The 25,013-nt window shown below is 47.6% G+C and overlaps 1 protein-coding gene across 1 annotated transcript in view; it reads left to right on the top strand.

The window, feature by feature from the left end:
* The window catches only part of LOC139532983 (cilia- and flagella-associated protein 47-like), a 107,028-nt gene that overhangs the window by 42,473 nt on the left and 39,542 nt on the right, over positions 1-25,013 (top strand). Inside the window, exons 18-34 of the mRNA XM_071331126.1 lie at positions 8,865-9,012; positions 9,588-9,673; positions 10,714-10,903; positions 11,779-11,867; positions 12,044-12,239; positions 12,660-12,873; positions 13,200-13,424; positions 14,284-14,384; positions 14,524-14,679; positions 14,827-15,005; positions 15,121-15,197; positions 18,348-18,569; positions 20,634-20,811; positions 20,924-21,134; positions 22,199-22,296; positions 23,231-23,482; positions 24,702-24,814. Of these exons, the coding sequence (XP_071187227.1) occupies positions 8,865-9,012; positions 9,588-9,673; positions 10,714-10,903; positions 11,779-11,867; positions 12,044-12,239; positions 12,660-12,873; positions 13,200-13,424; positions 14,284-14,384; positions 14,524-14,679; positions 14,827-15,005; positions 15,121-15,197; positions 18,348-18,569; positions 20,634-20,811; positions 20,924-21,134; positions 22,199-22,296; positions 23,231-23,482; positions 24,702-24,814 (2,735 nt within the window). The remainder of the gene's footprint in view (positions 1-8,864; positions 9,013-9,587; positions 9,674-10,713; positions 10,904-11,778; positions 11,868-12,043; positions 12,240-12,659; positions 12,874-13,199; positions 13,425-14,283; positions 14,385-14,523; positions 14,680-14,826; positions 15,006-15,120; positions 15,198-18,347; positions 18,570-20,633; positions 20,812-20,923; positions 21,135-22,198; positions 22,297-23,230; positions 23,483-24,701; positions 24,815-25,013) is intronic.

Here is a 25,013-nt window from a genome sequence, read left to right on the forward strand (position 1 = left end):
CCATCTTAGTTATCCTCCTCCTCCTCTCAGAAACATCTCTCCATCTTAGTTATCCTCCTCCTCCTCCTCTCAGAAACATCTCTCCATCTTAGTTATCCTCCTCCTCCTCCTCTCAGAAACATCTCTTCATCTTAGTTATCCTCCTCCTCCTCTCAGAAACATCTCTCCATCTTAGTTATCCTCCTCCTCCTCCTCTCAGAAACATCTCTCCATCTTAGTTATCCTCCTCCTCCTCTCAGAAACATCTCTCCATCTTAGTTATCCTCCTCCTCCTCCTCTCAGAAACATCTCTCCATCTTAGTTATCCTCCTCCTCCTCTCAGAAACATCTCTTCATCTTAGTCATCCTCCTCCTCCTCTCAGAAACATCTCTTCATCTTAGTTATCCTCCTCCTCCTCTCAGAAACATCTCTTCATCTTAGTTATCCTCCTCCTCCTCTCAGAAACATATCTTCATCTTAGTTATCCTCCTCCTCTCAGAAACATCTCTTCATCTTAGTCATCCTCCTCCTCCTCTCAGAAACATCTCTCCATCTTAGTTATCCTCCTCCTCCTCTCAGAAACATCTCTCCATCTTAGTTATCCTCCTCCTCCTCTCAGAAACATCTCTTCATCTTAGTTATCCTCCTCCTCCTCTCAGAAACATCTCTCCATCTTAGTCATCCTCCTCCTCCTCTCAGAAACATCTCTCCATCTTAGTTATCCTCCTCCTCCTCTCAGAAACATCTCTCCATCTTAGTTATCCTCCTCCTCCTCTCAGAAACATCTCTCCATCTTAGTTATCCTCCTCCTCCTCCTCTCAGAAACATCTCTCCATCTTAGTTATCCTCCTCCTCCTCCTCTCAGAAACATCTCTTCATCTTAGTTATCCTCCTCCTCCTCTCAGAAACATCTCTCCATCTTAGTTATCCTCCTCCTCCTCCTCTCAGAAACATCTCTCCATCTTAGTTATCCTCCTCCTCCTCTCAGAAACATCTCTCCATCTTAGTTATCCTCCTCCTCCTCCTCTCAGAAACATCTCTCCATCTTAGTTATCCTCCTCCTCCTCTCAGAAACATCTCTTCATCTTAGTCATCCTCCTCCTCCTCTCAGAAACATCTCTTCATCTTAGTTATCCTCCTCCTCCTCTCAGAAACATCTCTTCATCTTAGTTATCCTCCTCCTCCTCTCAGAAACATATCTTCATCTTAGTTATCCTCCTCCTCTCAGAAACATCTCTTCATCTTAGTCATCCTCCTCCTCCTCTCAGAAACATCTCTCCATCTTAGTTATCCTCCTCCTCCTCTCAGAAACATCTCTCCATCTTAGTTATCCTCCTCCTCCTCTCAGAAACATCTCTTCATCTTAGTTATCCTCCTCCTCCTCTCAGAAACATCTCTCCATCTTAGTCATCCTCCTCCTCCTCTCAGAAACATCTCTCCATCTTAGTTATCCTCCTCCTCCTCTCAGAAACATCTCTCCATCTTAGTTATCCTCCTCCTCCTCTCAGAAACATCTCTCCATCTTAGTTATCCTCCTCCTCCTCTCAGAAACATCTCTCCATCTTAGTTATCCTTCTCCTCCTCTCAGAAACATCTCTTCATCTTAGTTATCCTCCTCCTCCTCTCAGAAACATCTCTTCATCTTAGTCATCCTCCTCCTCCTCTCAGAAACATCTCTTCATCTTAGTTATCCTCCTCCTCCTCTCAGAAACATCTCTTCATCTTAGTTATCCTTCTCCTCCTCTCAGAAACATCTCTTCATCTTAGTTATCCTCCTCCTCCTCTCAGAAACATCTCTTCATCTTAGTCATCCTCCTCCTCCTCTCAGAAACATCTCTCCATCTTAGTCATCCTCCTCCTCCTCTCAGAAACATCTCTCCATCTTAGTTATCCTCCTCCTCCTCTCAGAAACATCTCTTCATCTTAGTTATCCTCCTCCTCCTCTCAGAAACATCTCTTCATCTTAGTTATCCTCCTCCTCCTCTCAGAAACATCTCTTCATCTTAGTTATCCTCCTCCTCCTCTCAGAAACATCTCTCCATCTTAGTTATCCTCCTCCTCCTCCTCTCAGAAACATCTCTCCATCTTAGTTATCCTCCTCCTCCTCCTCTCAGAAACATCTCTCCATCTTAGTTATCCTCCTCCTCCTCCTCCTCTCAGAAACATCTCTCCATCTTAGTCATCCTCCTCCTCCTCTCAGAAACATCTCTTCATCTTAGTTATCCTCCTCCTCCTCCTCTCAGAAACATCTCTTCATCTTAGTCATCCTCCTCCTCCTCTCAGAAACATCTCTTCATCCTAGTTATCCTCCTCCTCCTCTCAGAAACATCTCTTCATCTTAGTTATCCTCCTCCTCCTCTCAGAAACATCTCTTCATCTTAGTCATCCTCCTCCTCCTCTCAGGAACATCTCTTCATCTTAGTCATCCTCCTCCTCCTCTCAGAAACATCTCTCCATCTTAGTCATCCTCCTCCTCCTCTCAGAAACATCTCTTCATCTTAGTTATCCTCCTCCTCCTCCTCTCAGAAACATCTCTTCATCTTAGTTATCCTCCTCCTCCTCTCAGGAACATCTCTTCATCTTAGTCATCCTCCTCCTCCTCTCAGGAACATCTCTTCATCTTAGTCATCCTCCTCCTCCTCTCAGAAACATCTCTCCATCTTAGTCATCCTCCTCCTCCTCTCAGGAACATCTCTTCATCTTAGTCATCCTCCTCCTCCTCTCAGAAACATCTCTCCATCTTAGTCATCCTCCTCCTCCTCTCAGAAACATCTCTCCATCTTAGTTATCCTCCTCCTCCTCTCAGAAACATCTCTTCATCTTAGTTATCCTCCTCCTCCTCTCAGAAACATCTCTCCATCTTAGTTATCCACCTCCTCCTCTCAGAAACATCTCTTCATCTTAGTCATCCTCCTCCTCCTCTCAGAAACATCTCTCCATCTTAGTTATCCTCCTCCTCCTCTCAGAAACATCTCTTCATCTTAGTTATCCTCCTCCTCCTCCTCTCAGAAACATCTCTTCATCTTAGTTATCCTCCTCCTCCTCTCAGAAACATCTCTCCATCTTAGTTATCCTCCTCCTCCTCTCAGAAACATCTCTTCATCTTAGTCATCCTCCTCCTCCTCTCAGAAACATCTCTCCATCTTAGTTATCCTCCTCCTCCTCTCAGAAACATCTCTTCATCTTAGTTATCCTCCTCCTCCTCTCAGAAACATCTCTCCATCTTAGTTATCCTCCTCCTCCTCTCAGAAACATCTCTCCATCTTAGTTATCCTCCTCCTCCTCTCAGAAACATCTCTCCATCTTAGTTATCCTCCTCCTCCTCTCAGAAACATCTCTTCATCTTAGTTATCCTCCTCCTCCTCTCAGAAACATCTCTTCATCTTAGTTATCCTCCTCCTCCTCCTCTCAGAAACATCTCTTCATCTTAGTTATCCTCCTCCTCCTCCTCTCAGAAACATCTCTCCATCTTAGTCATCCTCCTCCTCCTCTCAGAAACATCTCTCCATCTTAGTTATCCTCCTCCTCCTCTCAGAAACATCTCTTCATCTTAGTTATCCTCCTCCTCCTCTCAGAAACATCTCTTCATCTTAGTTATCCTCCTCCTCCTCCTCTCAGAAACATCTCTCCATCTTAGTTATCCTCCTCCTCCTCCTCTCAGAAACATCTCTTCATCTTAGTTATCCTCCTCCTCCTCTCAGAAACATCTCTCCATCTTAGTTATCCTCCTCCTCCTCTCAGAAACATCTCTCCATCTTAGTTATCCTCCTCCTCCTCTCAGAAACATCTCTCCATCTTAGTTATCCTCCTCCTCCTCTCAGAAACATCTCTTCATCTTAGTCATCCTCCTCCTCCTCTCAGGAACATCTCTCCATCTTAGTCATCCTCCTCCTCCTCTCAGAAACATCTCTCCATCTTAGTTATCCTCCTCCTCCTCTCAGAAACATCTCTTCATCTTAGTCATCCTCCTCCTCCTCTCAGAAACATCTCTCCATCTTAGTCATCCTCCTCCTCCTCTCAGAAACATCTCTCCATCTTAGTTATCCTCCTCCTCCTCTCAGAAACATCTCTTCATCTTAGTTATCCTCCTCCTCCTCCTCTCAGGAACATCTCTCCATCTTAGTTATCCTCCTCCTCCTCTCAGAAACATCTCTCCATCTTAGTTATCCTCCTCCTCCTCTCAGAAACATCTCTTCATCTTAGTTATCCTCCTCCTCCTCTCAGAAACATCTCTCCATCTTAGTTATCCTCCTCCTCCTCTCAGAAACATCTCTCCATCTTAGTTATCCTCCTCCTCCTCCTCTCAGAAACATCTCTTCATCTTAGTTATCCTCCTCCTCCTCTCAGAAACATCTCTCCATCTTAGTTATCCTCCTCCTCCTCTCAGAAACATCTCTCCATCTTAGTTATCCTCCTCCTCCTCTCAGAAACATCTCTCCATCTTAGTTATCCTCCTCCTCCTCTCAGAAACATCTCTTCATCTTAGTCATCCTCCTCCTCCTCTCAGGAACATCTCTCCATCTTAGTTATCCTCCTCCTCCTCTCAGAAACATCTCTCCATCTTAGTTATCCTCCTCCTCCTCTCAGAAACATCTCTCCATCTTAGTTATCCTCCTCCTCCTCCTCTCAGAAACACCTCTCCATCTTAGTTATCCTCCTCCTCCTCCTCTCAGAAACATCTCTCCATCTTAGTTATCCTCCTCCTCCTCTCAGAAACATCTCTCCATCTTAGTTATCCTCCTCCTCCTCCTCTCAGAAACATCTCTTCATCTTAGTTATCCTCCTCCTCCTCTCAGAAACATCTCTTCATCTTAGTTATCCTCCTCCTCCTCTCAGAAACATCTCTTCATCTTAGTTATCCTCCTCCTCCTCTCAGAAACATCTCTTCATCTTAGTTATCCTCCTCCTCCTCCTCTCAGAAACATCTCTTCATCTTAGTCATCCTCCTCCTCCTCTCAGAAACATCTCTTCATCTTAGTTATCCTCCTCCTCCTCTCAGAAACATCTCTTCATCTTAGTTATCCTCCTCCTCCTCCTCTCAGAAACATCTCTTCATCTTAGTTATCCTCCTCCTCCTCTCAGAAACATCTCTCCATCTTAGTTATCCTCCTCCTCCTCTCAGAAACATCTCTTCATCTTAGTTATCCTCCTCCTCCTCTCAGAAACATCTCTCCATCTTAGTTATCCTCCTCCTCCTCTCAGAAACATCTCTTCATCTTAGTTATCCTCCTCCTCCTCCTCTCAGAAACATCTCTTCATCTTAGTTATCCTCCTCCTCCTCTCAGAAACATCTCTTCATCTTAGTTATCCTCCTCCTCCTCCTCTCAGAAACATCTCTTCATCCTAGTTATCCTCCTCCTCCTCTCAGAAACATCTCTCCATCTTAGTTATCCTCCTCCTCCTCTCAGAAACATCTCTTCATCTTAGTTATCCTCCTCCTCCTCTCAGAAACATCTCTTCATCTTAGTCATCCTCCTCCTCCTCTCAGAAACATCTCTTCATCCTAGTTATCCTCCTCCTCCTCTCAGAAACATCTCTTCATCTTAGTTATCCTCCTCCTCCTCTCAGAAACATCTCTTCATCTTAGTCATCCTCCTCCTCCTCTCAGAAACATCTCTTCATCTTAGTTATCCTCCTCCTCCTCTCAGAAACATCTCTTCATCTTAGTTATCCTCCTCCTCCTCCTCTCAGAAACATCTCTCCATCTTAGTTATCCTCCTCCTCCTCTCAGAAACATCTCTTCATCTTAGTCATCCTCCTCCTCCTCTCAGAAACATCTCTTCATCTTAGTTATCCTCCTCCTCCTCTCAGAAACATCTCTTCATCTTAGTTATCCTCCTCCTCCTCCTCTCAGAAACATCTCTCCATCTTAGTTATCCTCCTCCTCCTCTCAGAAACATCTCTTCATCTTAGTTATCCTCCTCCTCTCAGAAACATCTCTCCATCTTAGTTATCCTCCTCCTCCTCTCAGAAACATCTCTCCATCTTAGTTATCCTCCTCCTCCTCTCAGAAACATCTCTTCATCTTAGTTATCCTCCTCCTCCTCTCAGAAACATCTCTTCATCTTAGTTATCCTCCTCCTCCTCCTCTCAGAAACATCTCTCCATCTTAGTTATCCTCCTCCTCCTCTCAGAAACATCTCTCCATCTTAGTTATCCTCCTCCTCCTCTCAGAAACATCTCTCCATCTTAGTTATCCTCCTCCTCCTCTCAGAAACATCTCTCCATCTTAGTTATCCTCCTCCTCCTCTCAGAAACATCTCTTCATCTTAGTTATCCTCCTCCTCCTCTCAGAAACATCTCTTCATCTTAGTTATCCTCCTCCTCCTCTCAGAAACATCTCTTCATCTTAGTTATCCTCCTCCTCCTCCTCTCAGAAACATCTCTCCATCTTAGTCATCCTCCTCCTCTCAGAAACATCTCTCCATCTTAGTTATCCTCCTCCTCCTCTCAGAAACATCTCTTCATCTTAGTTATCCTCCTCCTCCTCTCAGAAACATCTCTCCATCTTAGTTATCCTCCTCCTCCTCTCAGAAACATCTCTCCATCTTAGTTATCCTCCTCCTCCTCCTCTCAGAAACATCTCTTCATCTTAGTTATCCTCCTCCTCCTCTCAGAAACATCTCTCCATCTTAGTTATCCTCCTCCTCCTCTCAGAAACATCTCTCCATCTTAGTTATCCTCCTCCTCCTCTCAGAAACATCTCTCCATCTTAGTTATCCTCCTCCTCCTCTCAGAAACATCTCTTCATCTTAGTCATCCTCCTCCTCCTCTCAGGAACATCTCTCCATCTTAGTTATCCTCCTCCTCCTCTCAGAAACATCTCTCCATCTTAGTTATCCTCCTCCTCCTCTCAGAAACATCTCTCCATCTTAGTTATCCTCCTCCTCCTCCTCTCAGAAACACCTCTCCATCTTAGTTATCCTCCTCCTCCTCCTCTCAGAAACATCTCTCCATCTTAGTTATCCTCCTCCTCCTCTCAGAAACATCTCTCCATCTTAGTTATCCTCCTCCTCCTCCTCTCAGAAACATCTCTTCATCTTAGTTATCCTCCTCCTCCTCTCAGAAACATCTCTTCATCTTAGTTATCCTCCTCCTCCTCTCAGAAACATCTCTTCATCTTAGTTATCCTCCTCCTCCTCTCAGAAACATCTCTTCATCTTAGTTATCCTCCTCCTCCTCCTCTCAGAAACATCTCTTCATCTTAGTCATCCTCCTCCTCCTCTCAGAAACATCTCTTCATCTTAGTTATCCTCCTCCTCCTCTCAGAAACATCTCTTCATCTTAGTTATCCTCCTCCTCCTCCTCTCAGAAACATCTCTTCATCTTAGTTATCCTCCTCCTCCTCTCAGAAACATCTCTCCATCTTAGTTATCCTCCTCCTCCTCTCAGAAACATCTCTTCATCTTAGTTATCCTCCTCCTCCTCTCAGAAACATCTCTCCATCTTAGTTATCCTCCTCCTCCTCTCAGAAACATCTCTTCATCTTAGTTATCCTCCTCCTCCTCCTCTCAGAAACATCTCTTCATCTTAGTTATCCTCCTCCTCCTCTCAGAAACATCTCTTCATCTTAGTTATCCTCCTCCTCCTCCTCTCAGAAACATCTCTTCATCCTAGTTATCCTCCTCCTCCTCTCAGAAACATCTCTCCATCTTAGTTATCCTCCTCCTCCTCTCAGAAACATCTCTTCATCTTAGTTATCCTCCTCCTCCTCTCAGAAACATCTCTTCATCTTAGTCATCCTCCTCCTCCTCTCAGAAACATCTCTTCATCCTAGTTATCCTCCTCCTCCTCTCAGAAACATCTCTTCATCTTAGTTATCCTCCTCCTCCTCTCAGAAACATCTCTTCATCTTAGTCATCCTCCTCCTCCTCTCAGAAACATCTCTTCATCTTAGTTATCCTCCTCCTCCTCTCAGAAACATCTCTTCATCTTAGTTATCCTCCTCCTCCTCCTCTCAGAAACATCTCTCCATCTTAGTTATCCTCCTCCTCCTCTCAGAAACATCTCTTCATCTTAGTCATCCTCCTCCTCCTCTCAGAAACATCTCTTCATCTTAGTTATCCTCCTCCTCCTCTCAGAAACATCTCTTCATCTTAGTTATCCTCCTCCTCCTCCTCTCAGAAACATCTCTCCATCTTAGTTATCCTCCTCCTCCTCTCAGAAACATCTCTTCATCTTAGTTATCCTCCTCCTCTCAGAAACATCTCTCCATCTTAGTTATCCTCCTCCTCCTCTCAGAAACATCTCTCCATCTTAGTTATCCTCCTCCTCCTCTCAGAAACATCTCTTCATCTTAGTTATCCTCCTCCTCCTCTCAGAAACATCTCTTCATCTTAGTTATCCTCCTCCTCCTCCTCTCAGAAACATCTCTCCATCTTAGTTATCCTCCTCCTCCTCTCAGAAACATCTCTCCATCTTAGTTATCCTCCTCCTCCTCTCAGAAACATCTCTCCATCTTAGTTATCCTCCTCCTCCTCTCAGAAACATCTCTCCATCTTAGTTATCCTCCTCCTCCTCTCAGAAACATCTCTTCATCTTAGTTATCCTCCTCCTCCTCTCAGAAACATCTCTTCATCTTAGTTATCCTCCTCCTCCTCTCAGAAACATCTCTTCATCTTAGTTATCCTCCTCCTCCTCCTCTCAGAAACATCTCTCCATCTTAGTCATCCTCCTCCTCTCAGAAACATCTCTCCATCTTAGTTATCCTCCTCCTCCTCTCAGAAACATCTCTTCATCTTAGTTATCCTCCTCCTCCTCTCAGAAACATCTCTCCATCTTAGTTATCCTCCTCCTCCTCTCAGAAACATCTCTTCATCTTAGTTATCCTCCTCCTCCTCTCAGAAACATCTCTTCATCTTAGTTATCCTCCTCCTCCTCTCAGAAATCCTTCCTGTTCCACGGGGTGTATTCTGGTTCCAGTCGTGGCGTTCCGTTCTCCCTGAGGAACCGTTCCTCTGCCCTGGCCCGGGTCCAGTTTGACCTGTCAGAACACACTGACTTCACCATCCACCTCCCTCCACACTCTGCAGGTATATATTTGATTGATTGATTGATAGATTCATTGACTGTGACTGAAATGCTCTGAGAAGATAGACTGTCACAAACTGTCAGCCTAGTTCAATTTAGATGTATGGATTACTAAACTTGTAACTTCAGGAGAATGATGGGTGTAGAGTCAGGCGCAGAGAGTAGAAGTTTCACGGGAACAAACGCTTTAATGTCCACAGTCAACAGGAACAGGTACAAAAGGGGTGACGCCAAAACACAGGCGCAAACACAACCCAAAGACCACTGTTAAATAAACTGGACATCGAAAACCCAAAATCAATAATCCACCTCCGACGTACAATGACAACCAATAAGCCCGCACAAACACTAGCGGGCGAAACGAAACTAAATAGTACACCTCCCAAAACCCCAACAAGGAACAGGTGAAAACAATTAGACAGACATAAACGAAAAGGAAAAAGGGATCGGTGGCAGCTAGTAGACCGGCGACGACGACCGCCGAGCGCCACCCGAACGGGAAGGGGAGCCACCTTCGGTAGTATTCGTGACAAAACTGGAGGCCTAGTATTGAGAGCCAGGTGTTGGTGTGTTACAGGTACGAGCCAGGAGCCAGACGTGTTTATGATGGATTTACAGGGGCAGCAGACTGCCCAGTGTTGCCTGGTGTTCTCCCCTAAACAAGTAAGGGCTCCGTCCTCCCTCTGTTTTCATTATCCCTCATCTATACTAATTTTCACCTATTAATCACCTTCCACAGTACTCCACCTACATCTGTGTTTATTAATCACCTTCCACAGTACTCCACCTACATCTGTGTTTATTAATCACCTTCCACAGTACTCCACCTACATCTGTGTTTATTAATCACCTTCCACAGTACTCCACCTACATCTGTGTTTATTAATCACCAACACAGTACTCCACCTACATCTGTGTTTATTAATCACCAACACAGTACTCCACCTACATCTGTGTTTATTAATCACCAACACAGTACTCCACCTACATCTGTGTTTATTAATCACCTTCCACAGTACTCCACCTACATCTGTGTTTATTAATCACCTTCCACAGTACTCCACCTACATCTGTGTTTATTAATCACCTTCCACAGTACTCCACCTACATCTGTGTTTATTAATCACCTTCCACAGTACTCCACCTACATCTGTGTTTATTAATCACCTTCCACAGTACTCCACCTACATCTGTGTTTATTAATCACCTTCCACAGTACTCCACCTACATCTGTGTTTATTAATCACATTCCACAGTACTCCACCTACATCTGTGTTTATTAATCACCAACACAGTACTCCACCTACATCTGTGTTTATTAATCACCTTCCACAGTACTCCACCGACATCTGTGTTTATTAATCACCTTCCACAGTACTCCACCTACATCTGTGTTTATTAATCACCAACACAGTACTCCACCTACATCTGTGTTTATTAATCACCAACACAGTACTCCACCTACATCTGTGTTTATTAATCACCAACACAGTACTCCACCTACATCTGTGTTTATCAACCACCTTCCACAGTACTCCACCTACATCTGTGTTTATAATAGACATGTTTTCCCTGAACACAGAGACATCAAGGATAATCTCTCCCCACCATACTCATGATCCTAACCTCACCATTACACCAAACTGAACTGACCCAAACCCCATCCCATCTCTCAGTCGGTAGTTCCTGTGTTTGTCCTGCAGGTGGCAGCGTATGACTTCAACCTGCCTGTGACGGTCAACGGTGTGGGCATGCCTCCCTCCTCCTCTTCCTCCTCCCCCGCCCCTCCCAGCTCCGTCCCCAAGTCCTCCTCTTCCAGGGACCAACACATCGTCACCCCGCGCCCGCTGCCCATCGCCATGGAGACGCTATCACGCAGGGTGCAGGCCACAGGTAAGAGGAGTGGAGATACGGGTCAGAAAGTGTCAGTAGCCTGCCTGAACCATTGGCCTGAACAGATGGACTGAGCTGTTCTGTCCCTGCAGTATACTTAAGATATATACGTATATATTTTATTTTATTTTAATTTACACACATTTTATTTAAACAACAAACATAAACAACTTAACATTTACATACATTTCCACAAACATCAATGACATCACACTTGCTCAGACCTACATGTTCCCACTGTATCCACACACAACGTTGTTTACAATACTTGTAAGACTCCATATGACCTCCCAATGTGCTATGTTGTTTCTGTCCCTGCAGTATACTAGACAGTAAAGACTCTACACACTCAGCATTCCATAAGGCTCTGTGATAAGACAATAGGTTGAAGATAAGAGTGGTTTAGGAGCTGTGATAAGACAATAGGTTTATGATAAGAGTGGTTTAGGAGCTGTGATAAGACAATAGGTTGAAAATAAGAGTGGTTTAGGAGCTGTGATAAGACAATAGGTTTATGATAAGAGTGGTTTAGGAGCTGTGATAAGACAATAGGTTGAAGATAAGAGTGGTTTAGGAGCTGAGATAAGACAATAGGTTGAAGGTAAGAGTGGTTTAGGTGCTGTGATAAGACAATAGGTTGAAGATAAGAGTGGTTTAGGAGCTGTGATAAGACAATAGGTTGAAGATAAGAGTGGTTTAGGAGCTGTGATAAGACAATAGGTTGAAGATAAGAGTGGTTTAGGAGCTGTGATAAGACAATAGGTTGAAGATAAGAGTGGTTTAGGAGCTGTGATAAGACAATAGGTTGAAGATAAGAGTGGTTTAGGAGCTGTGTAATTAGCTCTTAAGATATTCTGTCCCTGTGTGTCCCTCAGCCCTGCGAGCCCCGCTGGAGATGTCCCCATCAAGTCTCCAGTTTGATCTGGAGCCCTTTAGCTCAGTTACTACTACCTCACAAACTCAGGTAGCTACTGTCACCTCACCACTCCACCAACTACTAAAGCAGGTAGATTCTGAATGGCAGATGTTTCTCATGGCTGGCAGAGAGAAAGAGCTTGATATTCCCAACCGAGAGGCAGTTTGTGTGTTGTTGGGCTGAGCTACAACCAGCTGGAAGCTCCTCTCCTCTGTTGTCTCCAGACCGTAGAGCTGAGGAACGTGTCTGACAAGAGGGTGAGCTGGAGGACTGACTGCAGCGCTGCAGTAACACCAGGAGGGGGCAGTAGCACCAGCAGCAGTGAGGGGCTGTTCACTATCTGTCCTACCGCTGGGACCCTGGAGCCACTGCAGTGTGTGTCTGTCACTGTCTCCCTCTGTCCTGAGAGAGTCACACCAGGTTAACCCCTCTCTCACCTCACCCTCAGAGCTCACTTTTGGTGGACAGTTAATATAATAACAACACTCCAAAGTTCATTGTTTTTTATTTATTTTAACGAGGCAAGTCAGTTAAGAGTAAATTATTATTTACAATGACGGCCTACACCGGCCAAACCCGGACGACTCTGGGAGAATTGTGCGCCGCCCTATGTGACTCCCAATCACGGCCGGTTGTGATACAGCCTGTAATCGAACCGGGGTCTGTAGTGACGCCTCTAGCACTGAGATGCAGTGTCTTAGACCGCTGCGCCGCTCGGATTGAGGTTTTCCGACCTCTAAAGTGTTGTGTTTAGATGCTGCTGCTACTGAATGATTTAATGGTGCTTCTGTAAGTGTGTTTTTGATGTGTTTCGTTCTGCATCTTCACTCTTTCTTCCAGTGACAGCAGGTCCGATCGAGGTGTCCCTCCCTCTGTTTCTGTCTGAGGAGGGGCAGGAGGGGGGAGTCCCTCACCCCTACAGGGTGCTGTCTCTCAGCGCCACCCCTCACCCCCCCAGCATCACCTTCCTCCCCCCTCGAGTCCTCCTCACCCCTGTCCCTCTGGACACACCCTCCACCACCACCCTCTTCCTGCTCCCTACCGGGTACCCCAGGTCTGTACCACCCATTCACCTGCCTGTCATAGTGGGCTTCCACCCACTAACTGACTGTTGACTGTAGTACAGTAATACCTGATGATCTCTATGCTCTGATAGGCAGCCTGTGTATTTCTAACCTGATCCAGCAGTATTACAGCTCCAAATAAACAGACAAGTTTTACAGATCTGCATTTCCATACAGTAATAATGCAGAATAGAGTTCCATTATAGAGTCCCATTATAGAGTCGTTCTAGAGTAATTATAGAGTCATATAGTACTATCCCATATAGTGTAATACAGTCGCATTCTGACCTCTGTGACCTTTGCCCTCTGACCCCAGTGGTTCCTGTCTGCGTGTGGAGGTGGAGGAGATGGTTCTGAAGGATGGCAGTCGGGTGAAGCCCCTCTCAGTCAGCCTGCCCCACAACGGCACCGTCCCTCCCCAGACCCAGCCCCAGACCCACACAGAGCCCCAGACCCCCATCACCTGCACAGTGACCTTCTGCTCCCCTCAGCCCCTGGGCCTCAACTCACACATCACATTCCTGGACCACCTCAACAACAGGTACGGATACTTAGGAAACCTCGTCCCAGTCAGCCACACATACTGTTCATTATCTCTCTCTCTTTTGCACTCTAGATCTTTCTCTCAGTTTCTTTCTCTCAGTTTCTTTCTCTCTGTCTGTCTCTCTGTCTCTGTCTCTTTCTCTGTCTCTGTCTCTGTCTCTGTCTCTGTCTCTGTCTCTGTCTCTCTCTCTGTCTCTGTCTCTCTGTCTCTGTCTCTGTGTCTCTGTGTCTCTGTGTCTCTGTCTCTCTGTCGCTGTCTCTCTGTCTCTCTGTCTCTCTGTCTCTCTGTCTCTGTCTCTGTCTCTGTCTCTGTCTCTGTCTCTGTCTCTGTCTCTCTCTCTCTCTCTCTCTGTCTCTGTCTCTCTGTTTCTGTCTCTGTGTCTCTGTCTCTCTGTCTCTCTGTCGCTGTCTCTCTGTCTCTCTGTCGCTGTCTCTCTGTCTCTCTGTCTCTCTGTCTCTCTCTCTCTCTCTCTTATAATTTTCTCTAGCTTCATCCAGTGATGGCTTATTTTCTCTCTCTCTCTCCTCCTCTGTCTCTCCTGTCTTAGTCCAGATTTGTAAATGATGGATTCATTTCTCTCCTCTCCCATCTGTCTGTCTCTGTCTCTCCTCTCCTATCTGTCTGTCTCTGTCTCTCCTCTCCCATCTGTCTGTCTCTGTCTCTCCTCTCCTATCTGTCTGTCTCTGTCTCTCCTCTCCTATCTGTCTGTCTCTCCTCTCCTCTCCTATCTGTCTGTCTCTGTCTCTCCTCTCCTATCTGTCTGTCTCTGTCTCTCCTCTCCTATCTGTCTGTCTCTGTCTCTCCTCTCCTATCTGTCTGTCTCTGTCTCTCCTCTCCTATCTGTCTGTCTCTTCAGGTTCAGGGTGGAGGTCTGTGCTACAGCAGATAACAGTTTGTTGACAGTGTGGCCCTACCTGGCTTTGCATCGCTCTGAGCAGCAGATAGTCCTCAAGAGTGGTACGTCCTGTTCTGTACCCACAACACACTGCACACTGTACAGCATTCATACACTCATACTGAGGATGACTGTCTACTAATCTAAGTATCTGTGTTCTTCCATCCCCCACCCTAACTGGTCCATGTGGCTGTCACTCAGGTTGTCTGAGCGGCTGCAGCGGCGAATCAGGGCCCTCTCAGATGACAGGGAAGGCGGTGCTTCAGCCATGCTACTCCCCCAGCCCTCTCTCTCACAACACTTCCTCCTCCTCCACCTCCGCTTTCCTCTCCTCCACCAGTAATCACTCCATCTCTGGTGAGACACACCTCTACAACTACACCTGGTCAAATATATATGTGGAGTACACTGAAGTACTGGGGTGTACAAAGGTACCACTACCACAATCCCAAATAATAACCCCAAAGTGCCCATTCCAAGCTGAATCAAACATATTGTCCTCAGACTCTGGAGACAGCAGGAGTAGGACTGGGAGTGCTGGTCCAGGGCCTAGAGGGAAGGAGGACTGGTCCCAGAAGGAGACAGAGAGAGAGACGGATGGTGTGTCTGACCAGCAGCAGGGGATACCAGTGTTTCCAGGGCAGGACTCAGAGGAGGGGTTGTACTACCACAGCATCCTGCAGGTAACAACTGGTGAATCACTCTGGGACAACTGCAGGTAGAACAAACGCTGTATCGCTAAATGTGATTGGTTGATTGGTTGTTTGGTTGATTGGTTGTTTGGTTGATTGATTGCAGGCCGTACAGAAGTGGTTCAGTCAGTTTGGCTGGCCCCGTGGACCAAACCCCATCTCTCTACCACACTCTCTCAGAAGGTAAACCTCATCTCTCTACCACGCTCTCTCAGAAGGTAAACCTCATCTCTCTACCACACTCTCTCAGAAGGTAAACCTCATCTCTCTACCACGCTCTCTCAGAAGGTAAACCTCATCTCTCTACCACACTCTCTCAGAAGGTAAACCTCATCTCTCTACCACACTCTCTCAGAAGGTAAACCTCATCTCTCTACCACGCTCTCTCAGAAGGTAAACCTCATCTCTCTACCACGCTCTCTCAGAAGGTAAACCTCATCTCTCTACCACACTCTCTCAGAAGGTAAACCTCATCTCTCTACCACACTCTCTCAGAAGGTAAACCTCATCTCTCTACCACGCTCTCTCAGAAGGTAAACCTCATCTCTCTACCACGCTCTCTCAGAAGATAAACCTCATCTCTCTACCACGCTCTCTCAGAAGATAAACCTCATCTCTCTACCACACTCTCTCAGAAGGTAAACCTCATCTCTCTACCACACTCTCTCAGAAGGTAAACCTCATCTCTCTACCACACTCTCTCAGAAGGTAAACCTCATCTCTCTACCACACTCTCTCAGAAGGTAAACCTCATCTCTCTACCACGCTCTCTCAGAAGGTAAACCTCATCTCTCTACCACACTCTCTCAGAAGGTAAACCTCATCTCTCTACCACACTCTCTCAGAAGGTAAACCTCATCTCTCTACCACACTCTCTCAGAAGGTAAACCTCATCTCTCTACCACACTCTCTCAGAAGGTAAACCTCATCTCTCTACCACGCTCTCTCAGAAGGTAAACCTCATCTCTCTACCACGCTCTCTCAGAAGATAAACCTCATCTCTCTACCACACTCTCTCAGAAGGTAAACCTCATCTCTCTACCACACTCTCTCAGAAGGTAAACCTCATCTCTCTACCACGCTCTCTCAGAAGGTAAATCTCATCTCTCTACCACACTCTCTCAGAAGGTAAACCTCATCTCTCTACCACACTCTCTCAGAAGATAAACCTCATCTCTCTACCACGCTCTCTCAGAAGGTAAACCTCATCTCTCTACCACACTCTCTCAGAAGGTAAACCTCATCTCTCTACCACGCTCTCTCAGAAGGTAAACCTCATCTCTCTACCACACTCTCTCAGAAGGTAAACCTCATCTCTCTACCACACTCTCTCAGAAGGTAAACCTCATCTCTCTACCACACTCTCTCAGAAGGTAAACCTCATCTCTCTACCACACTCTCTCAGAAGGTAAACCTCATCTCTCTACCACGCTCTCTCAGAAGGTAAACCTCATCTCTCTACCACACTCTCTCAGAAGGTAAACCTCATCTCTCTACCACACTCTCTCAGAAGGTAAACCTCATCTCTCTACCACACTCTCTCAGAAGGTAAACCTCATCTCTCTACCACACTCTCTCAGAAGGTAAACCTCATCTCTCTACCACACTCTCTCAGAAGATAAACCTCATCTCTCTACCACGCTCTCTCAGAAGGTAAACCTCATCTCTCTACCACACTCTCTCAGAAGGTAAACCTCATCTCTCTACCACGCTCTCTCAGAAGGTAAACCTCATCTCTCTACCACACTCTCTCAGAAGGTAAACCTCATCTCTCTACCACACTCTCTCAGAAGGTAAACCTCATCTCTCTACCACGCCCTCTCAGAAGGTAAACCTCATCTCTCTACCACGCTCTCTCAGAAGGTAAACCTCATCTCTCTACCACACTCTCTCAGAAGATAAACCTCATCTCTCTACCACACTCTCTCAGAAGGTAAACCTCATCTCTCTACCACACTCTCTCAGAAGGTAAACCTCATCTCTCTACCACGCTCTCTCAGAAGGTAAACCTCATCTCTCTACCACACTCTCTCAGAAGGTAAACCTCATCTCTCTACCACGCTCTCTCAGAAGGTAAACCTCATCTCTCTACCACACTCTCTCAGAAGGTAAACCTCATCTCTCTACCACACTCTCTCAGAAGGTAAACCTCATCTCTCTACCACACTCTCTCAGAAGGTAAACCTCATCTCTCTACCACACTCTCTCAGAAGGTAAACCTCATCTCTCTACCACGCCCTCTCAGAAGGTAAACCTCATCTCTCTACCACGCTCTCTCAGAAGGTAAACCTCATCTCTCTACCACACTCTCTCAGAAGATAAACCTCATCTCTCTACCACACTCTCTCAGAAGGTAAACCTCATCTCTCTACCACACTCTCTCAGAAGGTAAACCTCATCTCTCTACCACGCTCTCTCAGAAGGTAAACCTCATCTCTCTACCACACTCTCTCAGAAGGTAAACCTCATCTCTCTACCACGCCCTCTCAGAAGGTAAACCTCATCTCTCTACCACACTCTCTCAGAAGGTAAACCTCATCTCTCTACCACGCCCTCTCAGAAGGTAAACCTCATCTCTCTACCACGCTCTCTCAGAAGGTAAACCTCATCTCTCTACCACACTCTCTCAGAAGGTAAACCTCATCTCTCTACCACGCTCTCTCAGAAGGTAAACCTCATCTCTCTACCACACTCTCTCAGAAGGTAAACCTCATCTCTCTACCACACTCTCTCAGAAGGTAAACCTCATCTCTCTACCACGCTCTCTCAGAAGGTAAACCTCATCTCTCTACCACGCTCTCTCAGAAGGTAAACCTCATCTCTCTACCACACTCTCTCAGAAGGTAAACCTCATCTCTCTACCACGCCCTCTCAGAAGGTAAACCTCATCTCTCTACCACGCTCTCTCAGAAGGTAAACCTCATCTCTCTACCACACTCTCTCAGAAGGTAAACCTCATCTCTCTACCACGCTCTCTCAGAAGGTAAACCTCATCTCTCTACCACGCTCTCTCAGAAGGTAAACCTCATCTCTCTACCACACTCTCTCAGAAGGTAAACCTCATCTCTCTACCACACTCTCTCAGAAGGTAAACCCCATCTCTCTACCACGCTCTCTCAGAAGGTAAACCTCATCTCTCTACCACGCTCTCTCAGAAGGTAAACCCCATCTCTCTACCACGCTCTCTCAGAAGGTAAACCTCATCTCTCTACCACGCTCTCTCTCTCTCTTTCCCTCTCTCTCTCGTTCACCCTCTCTCTTTCTCCCTCCCCCTCTCTCTCTCCTCTATCTCCTCTCTCTCTCTCCTCTGTCCTCTCTATCTATCTCTTCCAGGGTGGTATGTAGGGTCCAGACAGTAGACTCCAGCTCTAGTGAGTGGAGGAACTCCTACCTTATGAGTCATGGTAAAGACACACGGACCATCTACGACATGCTGCGTCACCTGAGTGGACAGACACTTCCTGGTGTGAGCACCAACCAATCGCTGCCCTGCAACCTTACTGAGCGCGTGCAGCAGCTGCTCCACCGGAGCACAGTGCTGCTGGCCTTCCTCAGGTACCACACAGACACTTAATCACTCATACACGGATAACTCTGCTGGCCTTCCTCAGGTACCACACAGACACTTAATCACTCATACAACGATAACTCTGCCGGCCTTCCTCAGGTACCACACAGACACTTAATCACTCAGACACGGATAACTCTGCCGGCCTTCCTCAGGTACCACACAGACACACAGATCACTCATACACGGATAACTCTGCTGGCCTTCCTCAGGTACCACACAGACACTTAATCACTCAGACACGGATAACTCTGCTGGCCTTCCTCAGGTACCACACAGACACTTAATCACTCATACACGGATAACTATGCTGGCCTTCCTCAGGTACCACACAGACACTTAATCACTCAGACACGGATAACTCTGCTGGCCTTCCTCAGGTACCACACAGACACTTAATCACTCATACACGGATAACTCTGCTGGCCTTCCTCAGGTACCACACAGACACTTAATCACTCAGACACGGATAACTCTGCTGGCCTTCCTCAGGTACCACACAGACACTTAATCACTCATACACGGATAACTCTGCTGGCCTTCCTCAGGTACCACACAGACACTTAATCACTCATACAACGATAACTCTGCCGGCCTTCCTCAGGTACCACACAGACACTTAATCACTCATACACGGATAACTCTGCCGGCCTTCCTCAGGTACCACACAGACACTTAATCACTCATACACGGATAACTCTGCCGGCCTTCCTCAGGTACCACACAGACACACAGATCACTCATACACGGATAACTCTGCCGGCCTTCCTCAGGTACCACACAGACACTTAATCACTCATACACGGATAACTCTGCTGGCCTTCCTCAGGTACCACACAGACACTTAATCACTCATACACGGATAACTCTGCTGGCCTTCCTCAGGTACCACACAGACACTTAATCACTCAGACACGGATAACTCTGCTGGCCTTCCTCAGGTACCACACAGACACTTAATCACTCAGACACGGATAACTCTGCTGGCCTTCCTCAGGTACCACACAGACACTTAATCACTCATACACGGATAACTCTGCTGGCCTTCCTCAGGTACCACACAGACACTTAATCACTCAGACACGGATAACTCTGCTGGCCTTCCTCAGGTACCACACAGACACTTAATCACTCATACACGGATAACTCTGCTGGCCTTCCTCAGGTACCACACAGACACTTAATCACTCAGACACGGATAACCCTGCTGGCCTTCCTCAGGTACCACACAGACACTTAATCACTCAGACACGGATAACTCTGCTGGCCTTCCTCAGGTACCACACAGACACTTAATCACTCATACACGGATAACTCTGCTGGCCTTCCTCAGGTACCACACAGACACTTAATCACTCAGACACGGATAACTCTGCTGGCCTTCCTCAGGTACCACACAGACACTTAATCACTCATACACGGATAACTCTGCTGGCCTTCCTCAGGTACCACACAGACACTTAATCACTCATACACAGATAACTCTGCTGGCCTTCCTCAGGTACCACACAGACACTTAATCACTCAGACACGGATAACTCTGCTGGCCTTCCTCAGGTACCACACAGACACTTAATCACTCAGACACGGATAACTCTGCTGGCCTTCCTCAGGTACCACACAGACACTTAATCACTCATACACGGATAACTCTGCTGGCCTTCCTCAGGTACCACACAGACACTTAATCACTCAGACACGGATAACTCTGCTGGCCTTCCTCAGGTACCACACAGACACTTAATCACTCATACACGGATAACTCTGCCGGCCTTCCTCAGGTACCACACAGACACTTAATCACTCATACACGGATAACTCTGCTGTCCTTCCTCAGGTACCACACAGACACTTAATCACTCATACACAGATAACTCTGCTGGCCTTCCTCAGGTACCACACAGACACTTAATCACTCAGACACGGATAACCCTGCTGGCCTTCCTCAGGTACCACACAGACACTTAATCACTCAGACACGGATAACTCTGCAGGCCGCCGTACGCAGGCACACACGCTAACCGGCCTACTCACTGTGTTGTGATCTTCAGGAGGCAGGGAGCCTGTCTGTCCCACATCAGACCTGAGTACCTGTTAGACTCCCAGGAGTTCAGCCACTGGAGCTCTCTACAGGCCCAGTGTGATCAGAGGGGGCTGGACTACAACAGCAAGGTCTTTGAATCCCTCAGTAAAAGGGCCTGGATGGATGTTCTACTGCAGACCTACAAGGCAAGAGAGTGTAGTCTTCCTCTCTCGCTCTCGCTCTCGCTCTCGCTCTCTCTGTCCTGATCAGCAGTCTGAGGAATGTATCTGTGTCTGTCTGTCTTCCCCTCCTCCCCAGGTGCTAGTCCTGCCGCGGGTGACAGAGGGTCCCTTGTCCCTGGGCCTCCAGAGCTGTGACAGTGGCAGCATGGAGCAGCAGGTCCCCAGGATCAACCCAAAGCCCCTGGCCTCTAACGTCTACTCCACCTGGGAGAGGAGGCTACTCACCTGGCTCAACCTGCACTACCACAGCATGAGGACTACAGTCTGGAGCCCACTCACCTCTAGAGGTAGGGGGGGGGGGTGTTGAGGGAGAGACAGAGAGAAAACAAGAGAGAGAATGAGTAAGAGAGAGAGACAAAGAAGAGTGTTTCAGAGAGAGACATAGAAGAGTGTTTGAGAGAAAGACAAAGAAGAGTGTTTGAGAGGTAGAGACGGAGAGGTAGAGACGGAGAGGTAGAGACGGAGAGGTAGAGACGGAGAGGTAGAGACGGAGAGGTAGAGACGGAGAGATTGACAAAGAGGTAGAGACAGAGATTGACAGAGAGGTAGAGACAGAGATTGACAGAGAGATAGAGACAGAGAGGTAGAGACAGTGAGGTAGAGACAGCGAGGTAGAGACAGCGAGGTAGAGACAGCGAGGTAGAGACGGAGAGGTAGAGACGGAGAGGTAGAGACGGAGAGGTAGAGACGGAGAGGTAGAGACGGAGAGGTAGAGACGGAGAGGTAGAGACGGAGAGGTAGAGACGGAGAGGTAGAGACGGAGAGGTAGAGACGGAGAGGTAGAGACGGAGAGGTAGAGACGGAGAGGTAGAGACGGAGAGGTAGAGACAGAGATTGACAGAGAGATAGAGACGGAGAGGTAGAGACGGAGAGGTAGAGACGGAGAGGTAGAGACGGAGAGGTAGAGACAGAGATTGACAGAGAGATAGAGACGGAGAGGTAGAGACGGAGAGGTAGAGACGGAGAGGTAGAGACGGAGAGGTAGAGACGGAGAGGTAGAGACGGAGAGGTAGAGACGGAGAGGTAGAGACAGAGATTGACAGAGAGATAGAGACGGAGAGGTAGAGACGGAGAGGTAGAGACGGAGAGGTAGAGACGGAGAGGTAGAGACGGAGAGGTAGAGACGGAGAGGTAGAGACAGAGATTGACAGAGAGGTAGAGACGGAGAGGTAGAGACGGAGAGGTAGAGACGGAGAGGTAGAGACGGAGAGGTAGAGACGGAGAGGTAGAGACGGAGAGGTAGAGACGGAGAGGTAGAGACGGAGAGGTAGAGACGGAGAGATAGAGACGGAGCCAGACCCACAGAGAAATCCACAACTCTTCTGTTACCTATATTCTGCTCTTTAATCAGGAGACGTCCCATCAGCCCGCTGGGTGGTGAACTTTGACCTGGACCTGGCAGACGGCCTGGTTCTGGCTGCTGTGCTGGCTGCCTACTGCCCCTTCCTGGTACGGGCCTGTGTTAAAAAATCTAATGAAATCAAATGTTATTTGTCACATGCACCGAATACAACAGGTGTAGGTAGACCTTACAGTGAAATGCTTACTTATAAGCCCTTAACAATAATGCTTTAAGAAGTTTTAAGAAAAAAATTATAAATACGTGTTTAAGTAAAATTTTTTAAATAAAAGTAACAAATAATTAAACAGCGACAGTAAAATAACAAGCGAGGCTTTATACAGAGGGTACCGGTACAGAGTCAATGTGGAGGTTATATACAGGGGGTACCGGTACAGAGTCAATGTGGAGGCTATATACAGAGGGTACCGGTACAGAGTCAATGTGGAGGCTATATACAGGGGGTACCGGTACAGAGTCAATGTGGAGGCTATATACAGGGGGTACCGGTACAGAGTCAATGTGGAGGCTATATACAGGGGGTACCGGTACAGAGTCAATGTGGAGGCTATATACAGGGGGTACCGGTACAGAGTCAATGTGAAGGCTATATACAGGGGGTACCGGTACAGAGTCAATGTGGAGGCTATATACAGGGGGTACCGGTACAGAGTCAATGTGAAGGCTATATACAGAGGGTACCGGTACAGAGTCAATGTGGAGGCTATATACAGGGGGTACAGGTACAGAGTCAATGTGGAGGCTATATACAGGGGCCTGTACAGAGTCAATGTGGAGGCTATATACAGGGGGTACCGGTACAGAGTCAATGTGGAGGCTATATACAGAGGGTACCGGTACAGAGTCAATGTGTTCTCTCCTCCTATTCCTGGTCAACTCTTCTACTCTGTGGGAAATTGTCAGTAAATCTAGACTCATCTCCACTCGACTGGTTTTGATTAGTCTGACTGTGGTAGCAGATAAGGCTTAATCTGTGTCTGGGAAACTGGCCAGTGTTGACTGTCCCCCCCTCCGGTCCCTCAGATCCCCAGTCATCTCCAGAGGATGTACACCAGCACCAGCCGTCTGGAACAGAACCTCCACAACAGTATCATCCTCAGCCAGGCCTTCACAGTGCTCTGCCTGGACATAGACATCCAGCCCACAGAGTTGTCAGACTCTAACCCGGTTCTGATGCTGATGCTGTGTGTTTACCTGTATGAGACGCTGCCCCAGTACCTTCCCAGGAGAATCATCACTCTGTCTGGCAGCCTGCACCACACCTTCACCAAGCAGGCAGGTCTCTCTCTCTCCATCACACAGCACTAGCCCTGGGTAACCCTGTCTGGCAGCCTGCACCACACCTTCACCAAGCAGGCAGGTCTCTCACTCTCCATCACACAGCACTAGCCCTGGGTAACCCTGTCTGGCAGCCTGCACCACACCTTCACCAAGCAGGCAGGTCTCTCTCTCTCCATCACACAGCACTAGCCCTGGGTAACCCTGTCTGGCAGCCTGCACCACACGTTCACCAAGCAGGCAGGTCTCTCTCTCTCCATCACACAGCACTAGCCCTGGGTAACCCTGTCTGGCAGCCTGCACCACACCTTCACCAAGCAGGCAGGTCTCTCTCTCTCTATCACACAGCACTAGCCCTGGGTAACCCTGTCTGGCAGCCTGCACCACACCTTCACCAAGCAGGCAGGTCTCTCTCTCTCCATCACACAGCACTAGCCCTGGGTAACCCTGTCTGGCAGCCTGCACCACACCTGCACCAAGCAGGCAGGTCTCTCTCTCTCCATCACACAGCACTAGCCCTGGGTAACCCTGTCTGGCAGCCTGCACCACACCTTCACCAAGCAGGCAGGTCTCTCTCTCTCCATCACACAGCACTAGCCCTGGGTAACCCTGTCTGGCAGCCTGCACCACACGTTCACCAAGCAGGCAGGTCTCTCTCTCTCCATCACACAGCACTAGCCCTGGGTAACCCTGTCTGGCAGCCTGCACCACACCTTCACCAAGCAGGCAGGTCTCTCTCTCTCTATCACACAGCACTAGCCCTGGGTAACCCTGTCTGGCAGCCTGCACCACACCTTCACCAAGCAGGCAGGTCTCTCTCTCTCCATCACACAGCACTAGCCCTGGGTAACCCTGTCTGGCAGCCTGCACCACACCTGCACCAAGCAGGCAGGTCTCTCTCTCTCCATCACACAGCACTAGCCCTGGGTAACCCTGTCTTACAGCCTGTCCGGTCCACCTTCCAAAGCAGTTCAATCAGATCCTTTTCTGCAATGGAAGATCATTCACGTTGACTTGGTGTGTACACATCGTATGACAATTATTCACATTTTCCAGTGTGTGTGTGTGTGTGTGTGTGTGTGTGTGTGTGTGTGTGTGTGTGTGTGTGTGTGTGTGTGTGTGTGTGTGTGTGTGTGTGTGTGTGTGTGTGTGTGTGTGTGTGCGTGTGTGTGTGCGCGTGTGCGTGCACGTGTGCGTGTGCGTGTGCGTGCTCCAGGTGCGTCTGAAGAGCCCGTCCTCCAGAACGATGTTCTACCATGCCTCCATCGTAGGGAACGAGGCCCATCATTTCTCCTTGCCCCAAGGAGCTTCCATCACCATCCCTCCTAAGTAAGCCCTTCTATCTCTAACCATAACCATAACCCCTAACCATAACCCCTAACCATAACCCCTAACCATAACCCCTAACCATAACCCCTAACCATAACCATAACCCCTAACCATAACCCCTGACCATAACCCCTAACCATAACCCCTAACCATAACCCCTAACCATAACCCCTAACTATAACCCCTAACCATAACCCCT

Source organism: Salvelinus alpinus, chromosome 10 (assembly GCF_045679555.1).
Source record: "Salvelinus alpinus chromosome 10, SLU_Salpinus.1, whole genome shotgun sequence".
Taxonomy (NCBI): Eukaryota; Metazoa; Chordata; class Actinopteri; order Salmoniformes; family Salmonidae; genus Salvelinus; species Salvelinus alpinus.